This window comes from Uloborus diversus, chromosome 4 (assembly GCF_026930045.1).
Source record: "Uloborus diversus isolate 005 chromosome 4, Udiv.v.3.1, whole genome shotgun sequence".
Lineage (NCBI taxonomy): Eukaryota > Metazoa > Arthropoda > Arachnida > Araneae > Uloboridae > Uloborus > Uloborus diversus.
In genome coordinates, this window is record NC_072734.1 from 157,627,381 (window position 1) to 157,652,071 (window position 24,691).

General features: G+C 33.3%; 1 protein-coding gene across 1 annotated transcript in view; it reads left to right on the top strand.

Annotated features, from left to right (window-relative positions):
• The first annotated feature begins 410 nt into the window (after window positions 1-410).
• LOC129220434 (mannan-binding lectin serine protease 1-like) overlaps window positions 411-24,691 on the top strand; it is a 110,693-nt gene continuing 86,412 nt past the window's right edge. Inside the window, exon 1 of the mRNA XM_054854857.1 lies at window positions 411-501. Coding sequence (XP_054710832.1) covers window positions 429-501 — 73 coding nt within the window. The 5' untranslated portion in view covers window positions 411-428. The remainder of the gene's footprint in view (window positions 502-24,691) is intronic.

The window sequence follows — 24,691 nt, forward strand, 5'->3', positions numbered from 1 at the left end:
TGGTAGCGTGCAATATTGTCCCCAAATTTTCCAAATCTTCAAGGGAATTTTCCTAATGAGGAATGTTTTTGGGAGGTGAGAGTAGCCTTTTAACTTTGACGACCACACAAAATTAATATTTTATCTGACGTTTATATTTTCCACTTAAAATTACTGCAAAGTACATTTGTTTCGCGCTTATTTATTTACGGCTTTAACATTTAAAAGCTTCTCCTTGAACCCGGCACATTTCAAATATTCCACGACTACAAGTTTTCAAAACATCAGTAAATTATGAAATGAATGTTAATAAGATTCGCTAGATGGCAGCACCACTGCTTGAAATGTAAATGAAAGTGAAAGTGAGGCTGTGTGGTGGTGAGATGTAGAATCCGAAAACAGCCGCGCACTCATCGTTTCATCCCGCCGCGCGTCGGATCCTAGAGAATATGGCTCTGTTCAGCGCTCCATCCGCTCTTCTATTCTTTTTATTTACTTCCTGTTCTCTCGCCAGGTGTCAAGGTAAGTCATTTTTCATATGGTATCGCAGCAGTTCTATTTGCGCAGCTTTAGGGAAGAGTTTTCGTTCTCGGAACATCCAAATTACAAATCTTTTTAATTCGCGCGTTATGTTCTGTCATCATTGAAAATGCTTAACAATGAATTCAGGACTGACATTTAAATATATGTATTTAAAATTTCATTACGAGAATCTAACAGATGACAAAACATCATAACTAAAGTAGCATTTTTTTTTTTTTTTTTGTTCTGTCATGATCATTTTAGACAGAAGGGATAATTAAAATATGTGCAGCAACTATAAAGATAACATAATATAAATACTGTCTAAAAACAAGTTGAAAGTATCATGTCACTACAAATATGTGAAATGTTTTATATAGTAATGTTTTTTTTTTTTTTTTGCTTTAAAAATACATGTTGTTCTATAGCTTACTATATATTATTTTATAGACATTTCACTCACAATTTTTTGTAACATTTTTAGTAATATTAAATTGAAAGTGCTACTAATAATTTGAATTACATTGACGCCACCTCGTTTCCCATAATTTATTTTCTTAATTGAGAGATAAAATGTATTGCTTGTGCCGTACTTATTCTTAAAATAATTTACATTCATTTTTCTTTTATTTATATTTTTTGCTAATGATCCCTTATTTGCTTCTCTTAGACATTATTGAGTAAAAAAAAATGATTATTTTAATTTATACATTTACTGTCGACGCTTTTAACTATTATTTAGGAAACAGAGCGTAAATAGTAAATAAGCTCGTTAAAGTGGATGTATTTTATTTTATTTTAAAAAATAAAGTATAATTTGAGACAATCCATTAGTTCAGTTTTATGGAATGAATCTAACAATGTAAAATAATGCGTTAGCCTTATCAAGTAAACCAAACAATAAATAACTCTAACAAATAACTCTGTATAACAAATAATATTACTTTTGCTAGTAGTAAGTATCGATTTTATCATGTTCCCCCTTTCACTTATTTTATTATTTTTTATCTTGCCATCTTTACTGATTAATTTTATTCCGCTAAAAAACAAGTATTACAGCACAGGTATCACAAAAAAATAATTTTCATTATTCTTCTCGGTATTACACTAATAGTTATCTCATCCCTTAATTTTATCAACTTATTGGAGTTAATTTGATAGTGATATTATTTCAAATATATATTGATGCTATTTTATTTTATTTATTTATTTATTTTATTTATTTATTTAATTATTTATTTATTTATTTTTTGTATATGGAGCAGTAAGAAGCAAAGGGTTGTAAGTGGCAAAATTAAAAATTTGGAGGTAACCAGTACACATGGTAGGTGAACCTCTCCTCTGTCTTGGGGCAAGAGATGGTACTAATAGCCCTGGTAGTTGCTGCTATGCAGCATGATTTAGAAAAAAATTTCAATGCAAGCCTACCTATGAGCTAATCTTTAAACGCGTTTTATTCAAAACCTAAAATAGTTCACTTGCATCCCTTTGCTTCTCACTGCCTCATATGACTTTTCATATGGTTCATATGAAACGTAAAATAATATTTATGTTGACACTGTTACTTCTACATCAGTTAATATGCTAACAATTTAACTGCAACAAATAAATAACTTCACAGAAAAAAAAATGCACAAATTACATTTTCAAATGATATACTTTAGATTTCAAAACGAGAAAGATTAGAAACTTGTTTAAAAGCAAATTGTTCTGATTTTTAAGGAATAATGCTTAATTAAAATACAGAGGATTTTCAGCTGGGAAAAAAATCTGTTCTCGATTAGCATTTTATCCCCACATGTTTTGATTACATTTCATTTCAACAATTCAATTTTTACAAATTTTTAATCTTCAAACTATGCCTGACGAATTCTAATATTAAGTCTTGCTCTCATGGCCTATAGCTTGGATTGATAGATATTGTTACTTTCAGTGGTTCTGAAAATGGAAAAGGGACGCGACCCCTAAGGGGGGGGGGGATTAGAAGAATTTTAAGGGAAGCGTGAACGTATGAAAAAAAAATCATGTTTAGAGAAGTTATGTTTACAGTTTATGAAACAGTAAAACTTAAGATTATTTACTCAATTTTGTCTTCATACTAAATTGTTGTCAACATTATTGCCTTCTTTTTTTTCTTTGAAATTTTCTCCGCTTTTCGATTGGTAGCCAAGTTTCAAACAGGCAAGCATGCTTTCACTACAAAGTTATAGCTGGAATGCTAATTGCGCTCTTAATTAAAATTTCCGTTGATTTAAAACGCGAAACTGAGACCGAAATAAATGGGATCATTGAAACATTATCAAACTTTTGATCCCGTGCTTGACCTCTAAGTCCCGGTTGTTCTCGAGAAAATAGCATACAAACATAAATACGTTTGCATATTTAAGTAACGATTTTGAAAACGGAGCGTGCGCCACTTCCGCTTGTAAAGACTGTAATAAGCAATCCCAATCTTTAATATCTCAAAAGAAAAAAAAACCTTACACAGGTAGAAGTGAAGATAAGCTAAAAAGTATTTATTCTTAATAGTAACGTTTGTTTACTAACCAAAGAAGATATATATTCATAATAGAATAGCAATGAGAAGTTTTGTTTTCATATTTTCTTGATAATAACCTGTTCATAATGAGGTACTTGTGTTGAAAAAGATGACTGTAATGAGTTTTATGCATCATCGTCAGTTAATAAGGAGTTGTGTTGTAACACTGTGTTTGTAAACATGAGAAAGGCAATTCACACAAGAACGGGAATTCAAAACAAGAGATTTGATATGTAATCAACTTCCTCTTGCAATTTTCATGTTTTCCTCCCTCGTTTCTTCTTCTCACTCTTCTGAACTCATGTTCGAACTAATCAATTTTTATATAAAAATTTATTTTGTGACAAAACTTTTTAATTTAACCATTCCTACTTAAACCTCAGGAGGCTGGGAGGGGGGATTACTTAGGGGTTTTCAAATAGTACATTTTGTCACCAAATTTTGTGTCATTTGTTTCTGCGATTCATTGTTTTATATTTTAGTCAGAGTAGATCAGGGTTTTCCAAAGTAGTCAATACCGACTCTCTGGGGTGTCGAGGGTAGCTCAATAGGGAATCGAGGAAGTTCTAAGAGTCGGTAAGGGGTTGAAGGACTAGCTGTCAAAATACAAACAAAAGTAAACTAGTATGTTGTGGCCATCACGAAAGTTTCTTCTATATTTTTCTTTTTTTTCTGATCCCTCCCCATGCTTGACGAGGAAGCAATATTCCCAACAAAAACAAAATTACACATGCAAAAACTTCACGACCGTCCCAATGTCTGAATTATTGCAAAAGCAAAGCAAAGAGCGAAAATTGAAAGTCATTTTAAAAGCCTTGCTTGAATTTATTACAAATATTTTATTTGTTAACAAACATAAGATGGCAACAGTTAAAAATTTTAAATCATTGAGATAATATTTCCGATCATTTCCATACAATTAAAATCACGAGAAATACGCAGACGACAATCTATTACGATTTATCTTTCTTATTGTTGCATTAATAAAAATATTTTTATTCGCAAAAAAAAAAAAAAAAAAAAAATCACCTCTTGGAGCGATCGGAGTCAAAATTGAACCAAAACCTGTTTACATATGGATTCACATATATTCCAAATTTCAACCAGAACGTAGCATTACTTCTTGAGATAGGGCACTCAAAATGGAAAAAAAGAACGGGTGATTGCGCTACCCCCCTTTTAGCTGTTGACACAAAAATAAAATCAGTTCTTATACCCACTAAGGGCTACTTGCCGATAAATTTTTCTTTCATTCCGTTCATTATTTCTTGAGATACAGCAGTCACAATTGACGACAAAAAACGTTCCATAGCTCAACCCCCGTTTGAGTTATTGACACCAAAATTGAATCAGCACCTGTTCCTGTTAATACCAACATATGGACCAAATTTTGTTTGATTCCGCCAGTTACTTCCTGAGGAATAGCAAGCACGCGTAACTCGAAAAACGTCCCATTGCTCCACCCCCCTTGGAGGAATTCGCGCCAAAAACTAATGGGCACAAGTTCACATAGGGGCACATATGTGTACTAAATTTCGTTCGATTTCATGCGGTAGTTTTTGTTGTAGAGCGGCCACAAAAAACTGGTCACACACAGACGTGACACTCACACACACATACACACACACACAGACAGACAGACATTTTCAAAAAATGGTCGAAATGGACTCAGCACACCTCAAAACGTTTGAATCCGTCAAAATTCGAAATTCGAAAATTTGCACGAATCCAATACTTTCTTCTGTATATTAGATATAGAAGAAAGTAAAAATTGGTTTAGACTTGTTCATTTTACTCCTTTTGTGGGTAAATGATATTTTCAATCAAATATTATTTATCTATATTGTGTACAGTTTATTTTGTGCTATATGTTATAGAAAAAATTTCTCTTCTTAAAAGTTTTTTATTCTGATGAAATCTTGCTTTACTATACAGTGCAATTTGAATAGCTCAATGGGCTACTATTAGAAAGTGATGATAATTCAGGTTTCTTTGAATCGTTTGATATTCCTATGACACAAATGCTGTTTGTTTTACTGAGCGAGAATGGGCTATAAAAGTTTGGTAAATTCTCAAATTAACAAAATAAGAAAAAAAAAAGTAAAAAAATTAATTTGAATTTTGACATCTTGAATTCAAATAATGTTTTTCGCAATCACGAGTGTGTGTTTGTGTGCGGGGGGTATGTGTGTTTGTGTCTGTATGCTGGCATAAGTGTGTGAGTAGTTGTGTGTATGAATGTGTGTGGGGGGGATGTGTATGTGTGTGTAGGCATATGTGTTTGAGTCTGTGTGCGGGCATGAATGTGTGGGTAGTTGTGTGTATGTGTCTGTGTTTGTTTTTGTGTGTGTATGTGTGCGTGTGTGTGTAGTTGTGTATGTATGCGCGTGTGTGTAGGACATGGATGCAACCTGGAGACGGCTTTCGCTATAGGAGCAGCATCGTGAGGAGCCGGTCGACGGTGACAGGGTGCGGAGGGTGGCGGTGGGAAAATAAAATGATAGGACATCAAAACAGTCAAATGAAAGCAATAAGCAATCGTGATTGCTCAAAAACAGAAGAATTCAAAGAGATTTTGAAAGAGCAGTATAACAGTCCTTCTTTGTATCAAAATAGCATACTAGAATCGCATTAATTGCTTAAAATCAAAAAGTTCTCGGAGGGAGTAAACCCACTACCTGTATGTGTTTCAACCGGGAGCAAGGTTATTTCGTACTGGCGTCCAGGTACTGGAAAATTTACGACTACACCAATGGTGTGTTAAAATGAGAACCCCCCCCCCCCCCCCATGGAATATTTTCCGCTACACCACTGCCGACTGCTATTCATGTGCGTTATTGCTTTTCGCCAACAAAACGTCAGGAAACTGGATACGATTTCATTATACCCGTAGTTCTTACAAGCCTGGCATATCTCAGAAGGCCATTCTTTAAACTACTTAAAATAGAATTAAAATGGATGTGGTCATTTTAACGCGTCGGATAGACAGCTGAATATATAAGAGGAAATGAAAGAGTTGTATGGAAGTTCACATTTCAATTCCTACATTCGCCGTCAAAAAAAAAAAGTAGATTTGTGAATAATTTATTCGCATTTGGGATGGTATGTGAAAAAAAAAAATCCCTGTGTGCTTTTTCGAAAGCGATAAAATATTTAAATTGGTGCTTGGTGTGGGAAAGCAATTTCAGTGAAAATGTTGGACGCTCTTACCTAAAGAGCGCCGAAGCTGTTTTATTACTCCATGGAACTGTTGTTACAAAAGATACTCAGTTCTGAGGAATGCGGAAATGTTTTGAATTTGCTTATCGTTTGTAGTAGAAAACTTATTAAAACGCAAAGAATCTTAAACCTTTCATCAAACCTTCTTTCTTACTTTCGCTTCAGAAGTCTTTAAAACGAGACTGATGAAATTGAATGAATATAGACGGTTCAGATGCATCCACAAATTAGACATTTTCAGGCAAAATAGTTTCTGTAGTTCTCCAAGTTCAGAGAACTATTTAGATTTTGGGGGCAATTGGATAACGGGTAATTTGTGTGTGTTGTATGTGAGTCTGTGTTTTTTTTTTTTTTTTTCAAAGTCGACAATTGAAACATTCATGATGCTTGTAAATTGTTCAGAAATTGTTGGAAGTTCGATAGTACCCCTCTAAACATTCACGTCGAAAAGCACATTCTATTTATTGTCCTTAGTTCAAATCCAGCTAGAGAAGTAACGTACTTTTAGAACTTCAGCGTCAAGCACTTCCCATATGCAAATTTCTAGTGAAATAAATAGCCTCAAGAACCATTGCAGCGGACAGGATGATTGTGACGACCGGGATAATTATGGGTTGTGACATTGCATCAGTCTGTCATTCGTCAGTTGTGCGACAATACTCACGAACGTGTCCTCAACATCTCTTCTACTCCTTCATTGCTTATCCATACGAAATTGTGCCACATATAATTTTATTATGTTTCTGTATTGATGAAATTCAATTAATTTGACTTAGAACTCCTTTGAATTAAAAGAGAAAAACATATTTTATAAACTGCCACCCACCTTGAAATAAGACCAAGAATCGTTTGCAGCAGACAAGATAATCATAATGCCAAGGATTCTCGTGGGATAGCATCAATCTCACATTCGTTAGCTCTAAATGTGCAACAATGCTCATGGATATGTCTTCAATATTTCTTCTTAGCCTTCACTGCTGATCTACATGGAATTGTGCAACATATACTTTCGTTATGTCTCTGTATTCACTGGTGCAACGATGAGCCGTCATCTTTGATAATTTACTTTATGCTTTCCAGATATTTTGAGTGGATGATGATGATAATAATAAAATATATCTCGATGGATAGGTTACTACTATCTATGGTATTTTTTACTAAACAGCTAATGAATATCCTTCTGTATGTACAGTAATCTGCCATAAAAATTCAACTCATTTGACTCAGAAGTCCTGGGGACTAAAACGAAAAAATATTTTATAAGCTATAACTCACCAAGAAATAAGACCAAAACTCGTTGCAGAAGGGATCATAGCACCAAGGACCCTCGTGAGATTAAATCAGTTTCGCATTCTTCACCTCTAAATATGCAACAATACCCATACCAGAGTCTTCGGCATCTCTTCTCAGTCTTTTCACGCCAGATCTGCACTGCACACGTTTCGCTCACTCCTTTCAACAACGTCACATCTCAAAAAACGTGATTTTCCAGGAGAGCGATTTTAAAAATTAAAAGTAAGATATCATGCAGTAAAACTACATTTTGAGCACTGATTGAACTTTTTCTTACCCATAAGATCTTTTTCAAGAAAATCTGACTTTTCTTCTCTGTTTCATGAAGAAGAAATGTAAAAAACGCAAGTTATAAAAAGCTGCGTTTTATTTAAGACGTTCTTGCACTAAATTTCAAAGATACTACTTGAAATATCTCAAAATATATCATTATTGTTTTCTAATATTGTTCTCCTTACTATACCGGCATAAATGCAAATAGTGCGTTCTTGATCAAAAAAATAAGAATGGAAAATGCACTTTTTTGTGTGCAGTACTGTTTTTGGAATAAATAATATCATCTTTCACTGAAGTACGCAAATGTTTCATGCCTAATGTATCAAGTACAACCAGGGTTGGCCGGATTGGACACAATTGGGTCGGACCCAATGGTTTTTTTTTGAAAAAACCCATTTAAAAAAACCCATTATTTAGCCCACTTTTGGGTTTTTTAAATTTTCTGAGAAGTTTTTAAAAAAATTAATTTAAATACTTTCACAATTTAAACTTCTTTTTTATTTCTTCTTCACCACAGACATTGGACATAAAAAATGAATTTTTTGAAATAGTATTTCTCAACTCTTAACAGCATTAAAAAAATGTTTCAAAGATTTTAAATAAATATATTTAACTTTTTTCTTTAACTGATAAATAAATGGACTCAAATTATTTTGACTAAGTCCTGTCACGTCTGATTTTCCCAATATTTGCAGATTGTACAGAGGAAACTACTCTAGCTAAAAGGCTTTCATGTGAATTATTTCCTGCAAACAAACACGTCGCAAATCTCAAATAAACATAAGGTATATTTTTTAGAAATTAACAGGCTTTTCAAACGGTCGGGCAGAAAACAGAACAGGATGTACAGTATTTTCATTATCTTACGAAAAAGTTTAATATTTCTTAGTTTGTACACAGAAATAGAAAAACTGGCAACATAAAATTGAAAGAAATATCTTGATTAAGCTGGAATTCAGTAAAAAGGGAGTAAAAACTACTTGAGGTTCTACAGTAGTTTTGCATAACAAAATGAAATACAGGAAAGTAAAATGCAAAAAAAAAAGTAGTAGCAATTAAAAACGAACAATAAATTTTCTCACTCGAGAAGTAACTTTGCCTTAACTGTTGGTAATCATGAAAACTAAAAAATCTGAAACTTCACCATTCTTGGGTTTTGTCGTCTTTTATACTTTTCTTCAAAAAACGCTGAATTTTAACTAGTTTTCCAGCTTTTGTTGTCTTGGGTCAACAAAAAATTGTCTTGGGGTAAACCCCAAGACAATTTTTGCGCTTTGTCCATATACTTACACTACAATATGCTACAAGTACCCCACATTTTCCCTAAAAAAAAACAAAAAAACCCACATTTCTTTTTTTAAAAAAACCCAGCTTTAGTTGGGTTTTTTTGGGTTTTATTTAAAAAACCCAAAAAACCCTGGGTCCATGGGCTTTTTAAAAAAAACCCGGGTTTTTGCCAACCCTGAGTACAACCCAAGATGTGACATTCTTGAAAACAACATTCCAAAAATACTTGAAAATGCAAATACGACACTTTTGCCCTCTAACGGCGAAATATTAAGTTATATAAATTCAGGTCTTGCAGAGATATGCAACCCATTTATGGCAATTAAAAAAAAAGTATAACTCAAAATCGCAATGGGGTGGTTTCCTTCAGTCAAAAGTACTACTTTTAGTCATTAAAATGGATAAAATATGCAAAAAAAAAAAAAAAAACATGAACCCAGAAAATATTTTTTTTTTCCCCAACAATTTTTTTTTTAAATTAATTTTTTAAAATGTCCGATTTTTCAAACAAGGCGTGGTCTTTATGACGTCACAAATGATGCAATTTGACGCTCTTTCTACTACGTTTCCACGTTATGATAATCAAGCAGCGAATTAAAATTGCGCTCTACGCCTGCTATCAACCATATCGTTGCCAATACACGTGAGTAAAGATGCGAATTGAATATTTTGAACGGTGATTGGCAACACTGAATGGCATTTCATCATTTGTGATGTCACACGACAGAAGTGTAAACAATGAAAGCGCACCGATTTAAGTACTTTTTTAAAAATGTTAAACTTAAATAAATTATTTAAAAAATTGTCGATCCTATGTTTTTAAGCATGCTCTTTCAGAAAAAAATACTTTTAAATTTTTGGAAACGACCCCATTGTTTGAGTTAGGACGTTTTTAAACGGAGTGAGCGATTTCTGCAAATTATAATTTTGTTATGTCTCTGTTTACTCTTATGTTGCGATGAATCTTCAGCTTGAACAATTTACTTTATGCTTTTATGATACCTTCGGTGGATACTGATCATATAGGTTCCTTCGCAAATAGTATTGTTCATCTCGCTGGATACTGCCATTGATTTTCTGCTAAAGAGTTTACAAATATGCTTTTGTATACGTACAGTGCTCTGTCATAAAGTTTCGATTGATTTGGCATAGACGCCCCTTGTATTAAAAGAGAAAAAATATACTTTATGAACTAAAACGCAACAGAAGAAGGTACTTTTTTGTCGCAACCATGCCGAAGTAAACTTAATTCAAAAATAAAATCAACACACAATTTACATCAAGTTTCAGCTTTATAAGCAATCATATACAACTAAAATTGGTTTTAAAACGACATGTTCTTTAAAAAATGATTACATCAATAACTTAAAAGCGTAGCTCTAGAAGATGGGGAGAGCCAGGAGTTCCCCTCAGAAGAAGAAAAAGAAAATGGGGAAGGGGAAGAAGCAATAAATGAAACCCTCCTAATTACTTAGCCGTCATGCGCACTAGAAACTAAGTAAAGGGTCGCTAGGCACTAGGGAAACGAGTAAGGAGTTAAACGACATCGATTTAAGTCTTCTGTTGAATTAAAATTTTTTTTAAACATGTATTAGGGGCTGTATTCATATTAAAATTATCACTAAATTCAGAGTTCTGGCTGGAATGTCATATTTTAGGTAACAGAAATGAATTCGGTGTTACAATTAGTCTAAATACGAAATTTGATTCCATTCTGACCATTAAACCGGAAGACATATACGAAGGGTTTATAATTACTTTTAACATTTTATTCATTTTAATATGAGGCAGCGAGAAGCAAAGGGATGTAAGTGGATGTTTGAAAGTTTGAGTAAATCGCGTTTGAAGTTCAGATCCTAGGTAGATTTTTATTGATTTTTTTTCTCTTCTAAATCATGGTTTATAGCAGAACTTACCAGGGTTACTAGTCCTATTGCTTGTTCTAAATCAGAAAAGGGGTTGTCCTTTCAGTTGAACTGGTTACCTACAAATTTTTATTTTGTTACTTACATCCCTTTGCTTCTCATTGCCTCATATGTGAACTAAGAATAAGTTTGTACTGACCATAGATCTCAACACCAGAGTTGATATTGTTTTGTTCATTTCCTTTCACGTGACTCAATCTGGTGGATTCGGAAGGATGTGGTAAGTGTCAAGTTCTTACTAACGCGTGTTGTGATTAACAGTTGGCAGCTCGACAAAGTAAACAAATAATATCAGAAATGCGACCATGATTAATCAGTCATAAGGAGTAAGTAAAGATCACGTATCAATTTAGTTATGTGATGTATTGTTACAGAGACCACTGACGTTGGAGGCTAAGGGGTTAGGGGGTGATGGTGTCCGGGTATTATACCGGAGCTCAGGTATTTTTTCGAGTGCTAATACCGGAAATCCGGTATTGTCCGTTACATACTTTTCTCTCCCAGTTACGATTTTTTTTTCTCCTTGTCCCAAAATTTTCGGCGAATATTTCGAAATGTTCTTCGCGTAGATTTGTTAAAAGGCAGCGAAAAATGCAATCTGTTTGCATTCGATATGAGAAACGAATTTTACTCCTTTTTGATGCTTTTAACACTTTGTTAGGAAAAAAATTTACTGTTATTTTTATTAAAATCATAAACTCAGAACTTTCAAGGGGAATTCCATGTTTTTTATGAGTGTCAATATGTCAAAAAGTTAAATACCTAATCTCTGATTTAATTTCAACATTTCTTCAGTTATGTCAATAGATATTATTAATGTGATTTTCGTAGAAAGCTTTTAAAATGTAATTTTTAAATAATTTTACAGAAACATTTTTCTTAATATGCAGCATTTTTCCTTTTGATGCTTTCATTTTGAAAATTGCGGTCTCTTCGCATCCGTTATGAGAACCGGATTTTTCATACTTTTGACGTGTACTGCGTTTTGTAAATAAACAAACACATAAAATGTCTAACAGGAAATCTCAAACGTTGTTTAGCACAAATAAACAGATTACAGAATACATGTGTTTCGGGGTTTCAAGGAACCCCCTTTTCAATTCAAATGTGTGTGCTTCTAGATGTAAAGACATGCAGTAAAAGCAATTACATTACACCTAGAAGCTCACACCGTTGCACTGAAAAAGGGGTTCCTTGAAACCCCGAAACACGTGTATTATGTAATCTGCTTATTTGTGCTAAACAACGTTTGATATTTCCTGTTATAGACACAAAGGTATTTATTTATTGCTCACATAAAATGTCGCTTTATTTTTACTAAAATCATACAATTGGACAGTTTTAGAAGAAATTCTGTGCTCATTAAAATTGGCAAATGTCAACACGTTAAATGCTGAATCGCTGACTGAATTTTACTTTTGTTTCAAATATTTTTTAAGTTTTTTGATCTATACATAAAAGCTCTAGTTAATATTTCACTTCTGTATTAATAAATTGGCATATTTCTTTGATATAATTCAAGTTGAATTAGAACGTCTGCACATTTTAAAGAGTTTTCTTAATTTATTAAACTTTTTCATAAACGTTTAAAAAATTTAAGTTAATGCATAAGTATACTGCCAAACGTTGTCGTTCGTACTAACACATTATTGTACAAAGTTTTCTATAATGTGGTATAGTTTGTCAAACCGCCACTGTAACTCTAGTTCTAATACATTAGAACGCCAAAAATTAGGACCTTCGGTAGATCGTATTTTCAAAACCAACCAAGAAAATACCGTTTGGGAACATAGTATGTTATTTAATCAAATAAAATGGTTATTCAAATGTATGAACATCTCATACAATACAGTACATAGCGTACAACACGTAATTATGTTTTTTAACTAAATTTAACTCTCATTGTTATTGAACATAAAAAAAAATTAAAAATATTTACAGTATTATTGTGTACTTTGTGAGGAACTGTTAAACAGTAGGTGACTAAGCAAAGAAAACTAAATGAACTTCTAGAAAATAAACCAACTTTACACAAATAAAATTGAATTAATTTCTCTATCTTAACTAATTTAAAAATAAAACGAGCTGATGTGTGCATCACATGACTTCCTTTTACTCCAATTTAATGTCATTTCCCCATTATTGGCAGTTTTTATGTGATTCAATTGTTAACGCTCTAAATATCACCAACAGTAGCCAAATTGAAACCAAACTTAAAATTTAAAAAAAATCACCAAATTTGGCGACAAAATTTGGCGACCAAAATACTGGCGATATATCGCCAAGTGTCCGACAAATTATAACACCACTTGAGTTTACATCGAAATTAACAATGATTCCCCCCCCCCCAAAAAAAAAGGTGCAAAAGACCCCCTTAGGAACATCCGAATGCAACCAAAATTAAGGTGCACAACTAGGTCCCACTAGGATTCTACGTACCAATGTTCAACTTTCTAGGACATACTGTTTTTAAGTTATGCGAGATACATACACACATACACACGTACATACGGACGTCACGAGAAAATTCGTTGTAATTAACCCGGGGGTCGTCAAAATAGATATTTCGGGTGTCTGTACGTTTCTAGGCATATATCCACGTGTGGTCGGGTCGAAAAAAACTCAGCATTCATTCGGGGGTGAAAAAAATGGAAATTAAAGCCGATTTTTGAGTGAAATTTTTTTTTCGCGAATACAATACTTCCTTTTTTTGTAAAAGGAAGTAAAAATCACTGATTTTCGGATGAGAGAGCTTTGAAATGCGCTTGGATTTTTGACATTCTACTGTATATACAATAAATATACTGTCGCTGTATATTTTAAAACACATGAAAAAACCAATCAATATGCAGTAAATATTTTTAATTTACGATAGTTAAAGTATATTATTATTACTCCGATATTGAATAATCAAAATTCATTACAAACCACGATAAACATAGAAGTTACAAAATTTGTGGCTAATTATTATCATACATCAATTTTCTGAAATAAAAGAAAAAAAAGGCCAGTAGTGGTAATGACACTCAAATGAAAAGATTAAGAAAACGTAATTGCTTTTTTATACGCTGTGTATAATGGACTCTTGATCTACAATATTATCCTTTTCTTTTTTCCTTCCTCTGTAGCCTATCATTTGTTTCAGAAACACATTGACCAAAACTCAAATGCTTCATAAGGGGTGCATCTGATGCAGCATATTAGTATTTCTTGAAGCAGTAAACACTCATTAATCTGCAACTTATTACACCGGACTTTGCTTAATTCGGACGACCATTTAGATGCGCGTACTGAAAAATAAAAAACGAGTAAGCGCAATGGGGTTGTTTCCGAAATTTTAAGAGTATTTTTTTTTCTGAAAGAGCATGCTTGAAAAAACATAAAATCTGACCATTTTTTAAATAATTTTTTTAAGTTTAATATTAAAAAAAAAAAATACTTACGTCGGTGCGCTTTCATTGTTTACGCTTCTGCCGATGACATCACAAATGATGGAATGCCATTCACAGAGCAAAATATTTAATTCGCATCTTTACTCACGTGTATTGGCAACGATAGGGTTGATAGCAAGCGTAGAGCGCAATTTTAATTCGCTTCTTGATTATCATAACGTGGAAACGCGGAAAAAAGATGCGCCAAATAGCATCATTTGTGACGTTATCAAGTGCACGCCTTGTTTGAAAAATTGGACATTTAAAAAAAATAATTAAAAAATAACTGTTGGGAAAATGAAATTACTTTCTGGGTCCATGTTTTCTTTTGCTTATTCTATCAATTTCAGTGACTAAATTACTACTTTTGACTGAAAAAAACTACCCCATTATGTGTTTTTCAAGTGCGTATTTTGTGTTTCTGTAATTTCCTCCTACGCAGTTTTATATTTCATTCTCTTAAATTAAAAATACAATTTTTACTGTTAACAGGAGTTTATGCACCTTGGCTCAGTTAAAAGGTAATTTTATTTAATCTGATTCAGACGACCTGGATCCCCTATTAGCCTGGTTTAATGAGATTCCAATGTTGTACGATCTTTTAAATCAGAAACTGATGCATCGCATCGTACATCAGTACATATTTTGCGCATGCCCAAAAGCATCTGACACCCTTAAAGACAGTTGGCATAAAAAGAGTTGCCGGCTCACATATTTGCATTTCAAAGTGTTTTATCTGACATTCAATTGTTGTTTTCGTTTATTACATTGTAACTTTTTTACTGCGTTCTTAGAAACGTGTTGTTAGTTTAGAAAGGTACAGAAATTTTCCCCACTTAGTTAAATAATATTTCTTGGAGCCAACGATATTCGAAGTGGGGCCGACAGTATTTCTTTTTATTTGTTTAGAAAATAGTATCATTAAAAATGAATACGATATATATATATATATATATATATATATATATATATATATATATATATATTTTTTTTTTTTTTTTTTTTTTCATTTTCAGGGACACAAAGACGAAAAATATTTTGATGCTCGAACTCCGCTCCTAAATAATAAGTTACAGCTCCCCTGGGGAAAAAAATTCCCATGAGTAGGAAGGGATTCAATGGGATATAAATGTGTCCCATTGGTATGCTTTTGCAAGACATATGTCCCAGTGGAACTGAAATAATTTCTGAAAATACAGTAAAACGTCAAGTTATTTTGATCAAATCTATTCCATAAAGTCCATTCAAAACTACCTGCAGGACACATGTCGTCGGCTAAGTACTACTACTGAGTAACAACAAATTTCGAAACAAAATAGCATGTTTCACTTTCGTTGAAAATTTTGTTCAAAAGAAGACAAATATATTTCTAATGAAATAAAACTTTTAAATGGCAGTTCGATAATATTAAAATCAAGTCCTCACATTCCCCAAAAATTGTGAAAAACATTGATATGTTGAGATTTCCTCGAAGCAATATGAAAACAAAAAAAGAACTGTAGTTAGCTACTTGTAACATTCACTCTACAATATATCCCGGTGGAAGTGTTAAGAAAGAGCCTTAACAGCAACAGATATTACACTTCTCAATCGGCCTTAACTCCACGTGCTAATCCAATATCAGCAAAACTATGCAATTAAATTTATTTCATACTCATTAAAATTTCGATGGATAAAAATTGGTCGGTACATGCTGTAATCGTTCTCAGATGTTTAATATTTAAGGATCAAGTTACGAGTAAATGGATGAGTTGAAGAAAGATGTAAATAAATCAATAATACTTTTGAAGTGGTTCTGTTCAGTAACGGATTTATAGGTTTAGGGGCAAATGCACATTGCATTTTTAAGGTCCCTTTGTCTAACACAGTCTTATGTAAAACATTTATATTATTCGGTAGGGCCCCTATGATCGTGGATCCCCTCGCAATCGCGTCATTTGCGACATGGCAAATCTAAGGCACCTATAGTGGAGGAGCTGACGCATCCGCCATTTTGGAGCAAACTTGATCCAGTGCTTCGCAGCGATAGTATTGCTGCTGATGTTTACATTTCTTCAGCATATGTTAAATTGAGTCAGATGGGTGGTTGTTCTGCTGTTAATCGTGCAAATAGCTCCAAAAAAGGATTTCAACTCTTCAGATTTCCAGCAGATGCAGAAAGAAAGAAGAAATGGATAATTAATAGTCAACGAAGTGACTGGCAGCCTGGAAATGGAGCTCGGTTGTGTGCGTTTAATATCGATTAATTTTTCATGATTTTACCAACATTACGTTATTAATGCTCTGTAATCTTTGCTAACATGTTGCAGTGTTCTACGGTATGTCTTTTATTCTGCATTTCCCCGTTGTGCGACAAGTACACTTGCTACCGCTTGCTCCAATATGGCGGATGCGTCTGCCTCTTCAGTTATAGGGGTTCTAGGCAAATCCACATCTGTTTCAGTTTGATGTATGTTCAAACTAATCTACGTAGCTATTAGATGCCGTGATTCGATGCTTATCAGTTAAGGAACCATTTATTGGTGACCCCTTTTTCAGCTGTCGCCAACATGAATTTGGTCTGGTATTAGGAATAAAATGACACTAAGTTTGAACAAACCGTAACTAAAAAAATTTCATCACTTAAAAGAAAGACCATCTATTTGCTTTACCAGTAAAATATCGAAGCTCACCAACCTATGTGCTTTCAAATTTGGCTTCATAGCCCCTATAAAGCCAAGTGCCGTCAATTGCACTAAGTTATGGATCAAAATACAGCTATTAATCGGTGTATGAATAAAAATGAAAAATATGACTGTTATTAATAAATGTTGAAATTTTTAAAAAACAGATTTCGTTAAAGACAGTGATTTGGAATTTTTAAACGTTCGAAGTAGACTCCTACAAAAGTACATTTGTAAATTCCTAGCTTTATACTGTAGTGGTTAACGAGGCATTATTTTTTTCGTTGGAAGAAACTGCAGCGCTGCAGTTCTATCATTAGGATTATTTAAAGAAACAATTTCTCTACACCAATTCAAAGTCGTGTAAGAACGAATTGATAGGCTGACTCCTTATCGAGGCAATAAAAGGCTCAAAATTTTCATGTCTTAAACTCTTACATGTCAGATGGGTTAAGCGAATTTTAAACATGGACATTAATCGCTGCTTTCAACGATCTCTTGGAAAGCACAGACTGAACAAGATATTCAAAGGGTCATTAAGCTATGTGGTGTAGTCCATCTTCCATCGAGTGAGCATAAGCTATTTATCTACATCCGCTTGCTGAAATCGCTCTGTTTTACGAGACAGTGCACTAAATCACATAACAGGAGCAATCGGCAAGGACAAGGCTTTGTCTTTTAATAAGTCTAGTCAGCAGCCGAACGTGATAAGGGCTTGACGATCCAGAACGATGTTATGCTTGACTTGCCCATTGTCTTGCCGAAGTGGCCATTCTGAGGATATAAGATCTTTGACATTGGGGAGAGGGAAGGGTCAAGTTCGTGGCCAGAGTCTCAAGAAAAAGAAGTCCCCATTGAAATTCTCGGTGCTCGAGTTATATGGGACAACTGTAAAACGAAGGAGAAGAAATTGTAGAATGGCGAAGCGGCATGAAAAAGAAATGTCCATTGTTCGGTTCTGGAAGATGGATTACAATGCCAACGGAAATGATGTCTGAGTGTGTGCATGAATTAGTGTCATTACGAATCCATTTGCGTTGTTACAAACAGCATGAATGCCCTTGATAAATTTGAATAAAAATAATAAACCTGGATATGTCAAACTCGTTGACGGTCCACAAGAAATTTTCGGCATTTCAGATGCATTGACCTAAGGTATATTCCTCCGATTGTATCTTTCTGCATTTGTGGCACAACGCATCGTAAATACTGGTTAAATTTGAAAATGAAAAACGCTTGCTTTATGACACCATGTTTTGTGAAATAATTTAATCCAATAGAACTTACCAGCACGAAAAGTATGACTTTTAACGCTATTATCGAGTGAGAGATTGTTGTACCTACCACGGAGCACTTTTATTTCCGCAATATCACTTAAAAATTACCTTGAGGGATTTTTTTTTTTTTTTTTTTACACCAACGTCTTACTCATCAAACAATTGTAACAGTAGCAAATATTTAGAAAAAAATTCGTGCTGATGAGAGCGTAAAGTCCTTCAAGAATTCTGTTCTGAACTCCATAGTCCTGGGGAGAAAAAACGAATACCACCTTTTTATTTGAGTACTATTTGCATCAAGGACACATGTACTATTTCAGTTTATCAGGAATAATGTACCGTAAATAACTCCAATCAAAAATTGTGTTAAGGGGTTGTTAAAATGAGCATGAACTTTAAAATTTCAAATGGTAGCTTCTTTTTTTTTTTTTTTTTTGAAAACTTTTAAACAGTATTGTAAGTGAAGGTCTTTCCCCAAGTTTTTATTAAACCATATTGCATTGAAAAAAAAAAACCCCTAAAAAAAAAAAAAAAAAAAAAAGTCAACGTATCTCATAAAACAAAACAAAAAACATGCATCAAGTCGTAGGGCCGCCAATCAAGTGCCGGACCCCTTTCCCTCTTACAACTTTTGAAATTTATAATACTTGTGAATTCCAAGTTGGTCGAAAACTAAAGGTCCCCAAGATTCCTACAATGTTTTTATGGCCTATGATCGGCATTGTCAAGTCGTCCTTTTGACTCGTCACCCACTTCACTTTGCTTCTAAAGTACCGTCTCCTACAATAAATTTCACCACTGCGCCTTCTATTATGAAAGAGGGAAGGTAACTTTAGTACAGTATCTTAAATTTTATACTGGTAATAGTTTATTCTGAAACACGATGCGTTATACTTTGATGTTGAAAAAAGGTGTTAATTAAAAATAATGAACAGAGTGGTTTTCTCAATTGATTTTTATTCATACTCAGAACTCAAATCAATTGTAAGCTTGACAACTAAACTTCTCTTAGGTAGTGTTAATAAGTTAATTTAAAAAAAATAGAAGTTCACAGGCGACTTAAAAGAGAAGGTAAAAAGCTAATTCCCTTTTGAAGTGTGTTTCTTTAACTCCACAGCTTGCTGAGACAAAATTTATAAACAAATACGGCTGTTCTGAAAAATAACGAAGCGTAAACCTGGAAAAATTAAAAACTTTTCTGAGATCCGGAATGTCCCCTCGTTTGTAATTTAAAAAAAGCTTTTGTTCTCTATAAAAAAGAAAAAGCTAATTTGCCATAGTTAATGAATCGATTCATTCTCCTAATCTTAATGCTCCTCTTAAAAGAGCTCTCGAGTATTTCTGCATACGAAAAAAGAAAAGAAAAAAAAATGCCTGAAGATTCATACGAAAAGCTAGTTCGACATTGTTAGTGAATCAATTGATTATCGCAATCTTTATGCTGCTCTTATACTAAAAGAGTTTTTGTGTATTCCTGCATGTGAAAAGCTAGTTTGACAAAGTCAATGAATCGGTAGATTCTCGTAATTTTCATGATCATCATGAAAGAATTCTCATGTAGTCCTGCAATTATAATTTGAAGACTCATATAAAAAGCTAGTTTGACATAGCTACTGAATTAATTGATTCTCGTAATCTTAGTGCTCTAATGAAAAAGAATTCTCATGCATTCCTGCGTACGAGAAAACAAAGTAAATTTTTAAAATGATGCAGTTGAACAGAGCTCGAGTTGGCTATCGAATAGAGATTTATTTAACACTTTTACAGAATTTTCGAAATATTGTGTGTAACGCAAGATTTCACAAGAGTTAGGCTCAGATTAAAAGAATTGGTCATATTGTAGCTCCATCTCTGATTTCTTAAATCTTACAAATAATTTTTGATTTTAAAAGAATGCCTATTTGTAAACAAACGTTGAGTTTCTTTAAACAATAGTAACTTGGTGCGAATGGGAGAATGGTTTTTACTTGAAACAAGAAAAGTTTATTTAAGGAGAAAAATAATTCTAAGACGTTAATTTATTTCCGCTTGTTGAATTACTGGACTATTCTATTACGGTCATTTTAGAATCTCGAAACCGCGATGTTTCTCCAATCTGTTCTTCCATCCAAAATGCTAAACAGTGTCAACTGATGTCGTCTTAAATAAAAGCACGGAAAGAAAAGAAAGGACGAAGATGGAAAAAAAAAAGATAAAGAAAAGAAATAATGATGATGCAAAAACACAAACGCATGCAACAAATGGAAATGAAGGGATTGAACAACAGAAAGAAACCGAAAACCAGATTAAAGGAAATTGACCTTGACGCGTGCGTAGCGACACAAATCAAGATTCATTCTGAAATTTTGTGGTAAAGTAACATCGCTCACGCAAAATGTTTCGTTTCTCTCTCGGACTCGCGTGTGCGATGGTGATTTCGAACAGCGTATGACCCTGTTTATGAAACAAAACGGAGGTAGCTGCTCATAGATCAGTTGTGTGTGTTTTTCACTCACTTTTTCTTCAGACAGAATTTCAGATGCTGGACCACCAGGGGCGCCCCGAACATAAATTTTTGGGAGGGCGGAAATTATGAATTGCTGAATGGAACTCCAAATTTTGCCAAATGATCATAATTTTGCCGAACCGTCAGACAAAATTTGCCGAATAATGAAATTTTTGGAAGGTCACGGTGACTTCACGTGACCTCCCATCCGGCTGCCCTTGTGGACCACGAATCTCGCTTGCTCAGATTGTCAATGGTTCACCCACTAGCTGCAGCAACTCCTTTTGATATGGAGATTGCGCGTTGGTGAATTTATGCCAGGCGTTTAGACCAGTGATACCCAACCTACGACCCACGGGCCACATGCGACCCGTGAAGCTGATCAATGTGTGACAAGTTATTCTCTTCAACATTACGAAATCGAAAAGTAAGCTATGGAAACTTCCAAATCAACACATCATCTTCATTCGATATTAAGAATGATTGTAGCAAATTTGGAAGAACATAGTTTTTCAAAGACAGGCGGAAACTTTGAATTGATGAAATAAGCACATACTAATGATGACACGAATTTCTGGTTTGTATTCTTCCCCTTCCATGCTTTCTTATGTTATCATGGGGGGGGGGGGGAATCAAATACATTTAAATTTTATATGTGTACTGACCCACGCGCGAGTCACCTTAATATGAGGTGATGGGTAAAAGAAAGCTAGGTAAAGCTGCTTTAGATTGATCTAAATGCTGATTTTGCCAACATGTGGCAATTATTCCCAATCATAAATAATTATTTGTATAATTTCCGAAAATAATTATTGAATTTTAATATTTTTGTCTCAAAAGTTGCTCTCCGTACAGATTTTCCTGCATTATAATAATGATGGAAATCCCCAACTTTGAGTCTCTTTTTCGTCTTTGGAAAAATGAACACCTAAGTGGAATAGTAAACAACTAAATAAATAAAACTCTCTCTTTCATGTTTTATAACACAATAACCCCTAAAATTTGTTCAAAAGTCCATAAATAATAACTTGCTGAGACAACGAAAAGTTATGTTCTGTTAATGTCTTCTTGATATATTGTTCAAAGAATCTGTGTTACTAATGCCATTCGGTTTCACGCTTGACTTGTGAAAACAATGTCACGCAAGCTCCTATTCTTTTACCTTGGTTGCGCAATCTTCCAACCACTGATTATACCATGCTTAGAATCTCAGACTTCTCTAGATGAAGATGGAGGGAGGGGATCAACTCGCTTCCTTACTGCCTATGTGGGTGCAATTTAATTGCTACTCTCATTGAAATAACTAACGTGTTTTTAATCCAAACAAAGACAAAAATCTAAACATTGTGGTCTATTTCACGAAAAGCGGTAGCGGTCGTAAACGAAGCAACGCTGGGAAGACTGAACAACACCAGCAAAAACAGTAAATGGATAACACTTCTCTGTTTCATTAAAAGAAAGGCGTTTGCGATTTCTCTCAGAAACCACATCAAAATCCATTATCAAAATTAAAAAAAAAAAAAAAAAAAAAAACATTTGTTTCTAATTCAAGATGCAGCCAGAGGTTAAAAAAATTTTACTTTTTTTTTGGGGAAGCTTTTTTTTTTTATTGTTTTTTAATTACTATGCTCAAAAATTAAGTACCGCGTTCCTAAAAGCTATCCTTTTGCATGAATTTCGGTCTATCTGTTCAAATTTTTTATTCGCATTTAATATTACGCAAAAAAATACGACATCAAATAATCATCAGAGCAATAATTATATATTCAGTAAGAATATGATATAAAAAGATACCGTTTAGAAAATTGCTTTAACAGATAAATAGATAGATAGTTAGATAAATAAATAAATTGAAATGAAACGAAATGAATTAAAATATTAATAAAATAAAAATTAAATGAATTCATTTAAATGTATTTGATATAAGAAATTCTTAATTTTAATATAAAGAATAGTCATTCATAAACATCGTGTCTACCATACCTAAAGGCATTAGGTAGGGAACACGACATCGCTTTTTTTGACCAAGCACCCAAGCACCTTATAGAACAATGAATCACATAACTCGTTATCTACAAATCACAAAGCGATTATACTAACGCCAAACCATGGCAAAGTGAAATCATTAAACAATCTTGCTTGCTTTATAAAAGAGTATAATCATTTTTAAAGAAAGTATACCAGTTTCATTCTTTGCTTTTAAATTAAAATTTTAAAATTGGAAGAAAAAAAACAGTTTGAATTTTGAAATTTTGAATTCAAATGATGTTTCCGCAATCACTATTTGAATAGGACCCTACTCGTTGGGTTTCTTGTTTCTACTAACGACTTTTATCGTAACCATATCATTTGAATTTAAGAATGATGGATATTATGTGCTGGATCCTGGATATTGTTTTCGCGTAAAAAGGATTGTGTTAAGTCGAGAAGGTTTTGTTTCTAAATAATTCGATTGTCTGAGGGAGATGGACGCCTGCACTATAACCATAGAAAAATTAAATTAATTAATTGAAAAAATTATATTAATCAAAGGACGAACGTCATTCAATGATCAAGTGAAAACAATATGCAATTTATGATTGCTCGAAAAAATTGGAATTTTAAAAAATAGCTTATTTGAATGTTTTGCTTCTGCAGAAAATATTTTAAACAATCTAAATGTTAAATTATGACCTTCTTTTCTTGCCCTCTTCCATTCAATCTTTAGAAAGGTTATGGAATTGAGCACTATTATGGTTTCCATTGTTTACGTTTTTTTCCATTCTTCTGTGAAATGAATTTCATCCTTCTATAAAAAATATCAAGCATTTTCAAATATTGGAGGGGGGAAACCTCTACTTATATCTCTGTATGTAAAATTTTAAGACTATATATTGAAATAAATGAGATAAACATACTTTAACTATTGTTTGTCATAAATCCAATTCTGATGAATTTCGTTTTCATGACTGACAGCTGAAATTCATTGCATTTACTTCTGAAGAAAGTTATTGACTGACGAAAAGAAACTATACAATTGCAGATAAGTTTTAAACAAAAATATTAATTAACGTAAAACAGAACTATACAAAACATCAAGCATTATCAACGCCGATTTTCTTATAAAGAAAGGGCAGCAAAAAGTAAGTTTTGGATACTTTTTTTTTTCTTTTTTTAGTTTCAGAAACTCTTCTTTAGAGGTTTTAGGTGGGTTTTTAAAATTTAAAGTCAAGATGTTTTTGATTTTTTTTAAAGGAGAGAAGAGATGGACAGATTTTAGATTGGTTTACAGGAGATATGGAGCTAAATTCTGCTGTGAGCAGGTAAAGAACAGTAACTGCAAAACTGTTGTATGCGTTTCTGTTTTTGTATCATCATTTCTTTTCTTTCTTTCTTTCTTTTTTTTTTTTTTTTGCATGATTGTCATCTATTGTAATTTAGCTACATTGTACAATCTTGCTCATTCGGTTTCCGCTAAAAAGAAACCTCGAAAAGATCGCATAGTTCCAGCATTCCTCTATTGTTAGTTTTTAATACAAAACGCGTTTTTTTTTTTTTTTTTCAAATATCTTTAAAACTTATTTCTGCAGATACTACCGTTTATCTGTTCACGACAGAATTGCTTTTAATGCTGACAATTAAGTACAACACAAGTAGCAAAATAATAGTAAGCGGACGGCGCGATGGGAGAAAAATGACAGCTCTCTACTATTTTATACATAATTGCTATTTAGAGCTGGATTCTTTTCAATAGAGCCATAAGAACAACATTCTAATTTGACACTAAATGAAACTTGCAAGTCAAAACTTGTGGGG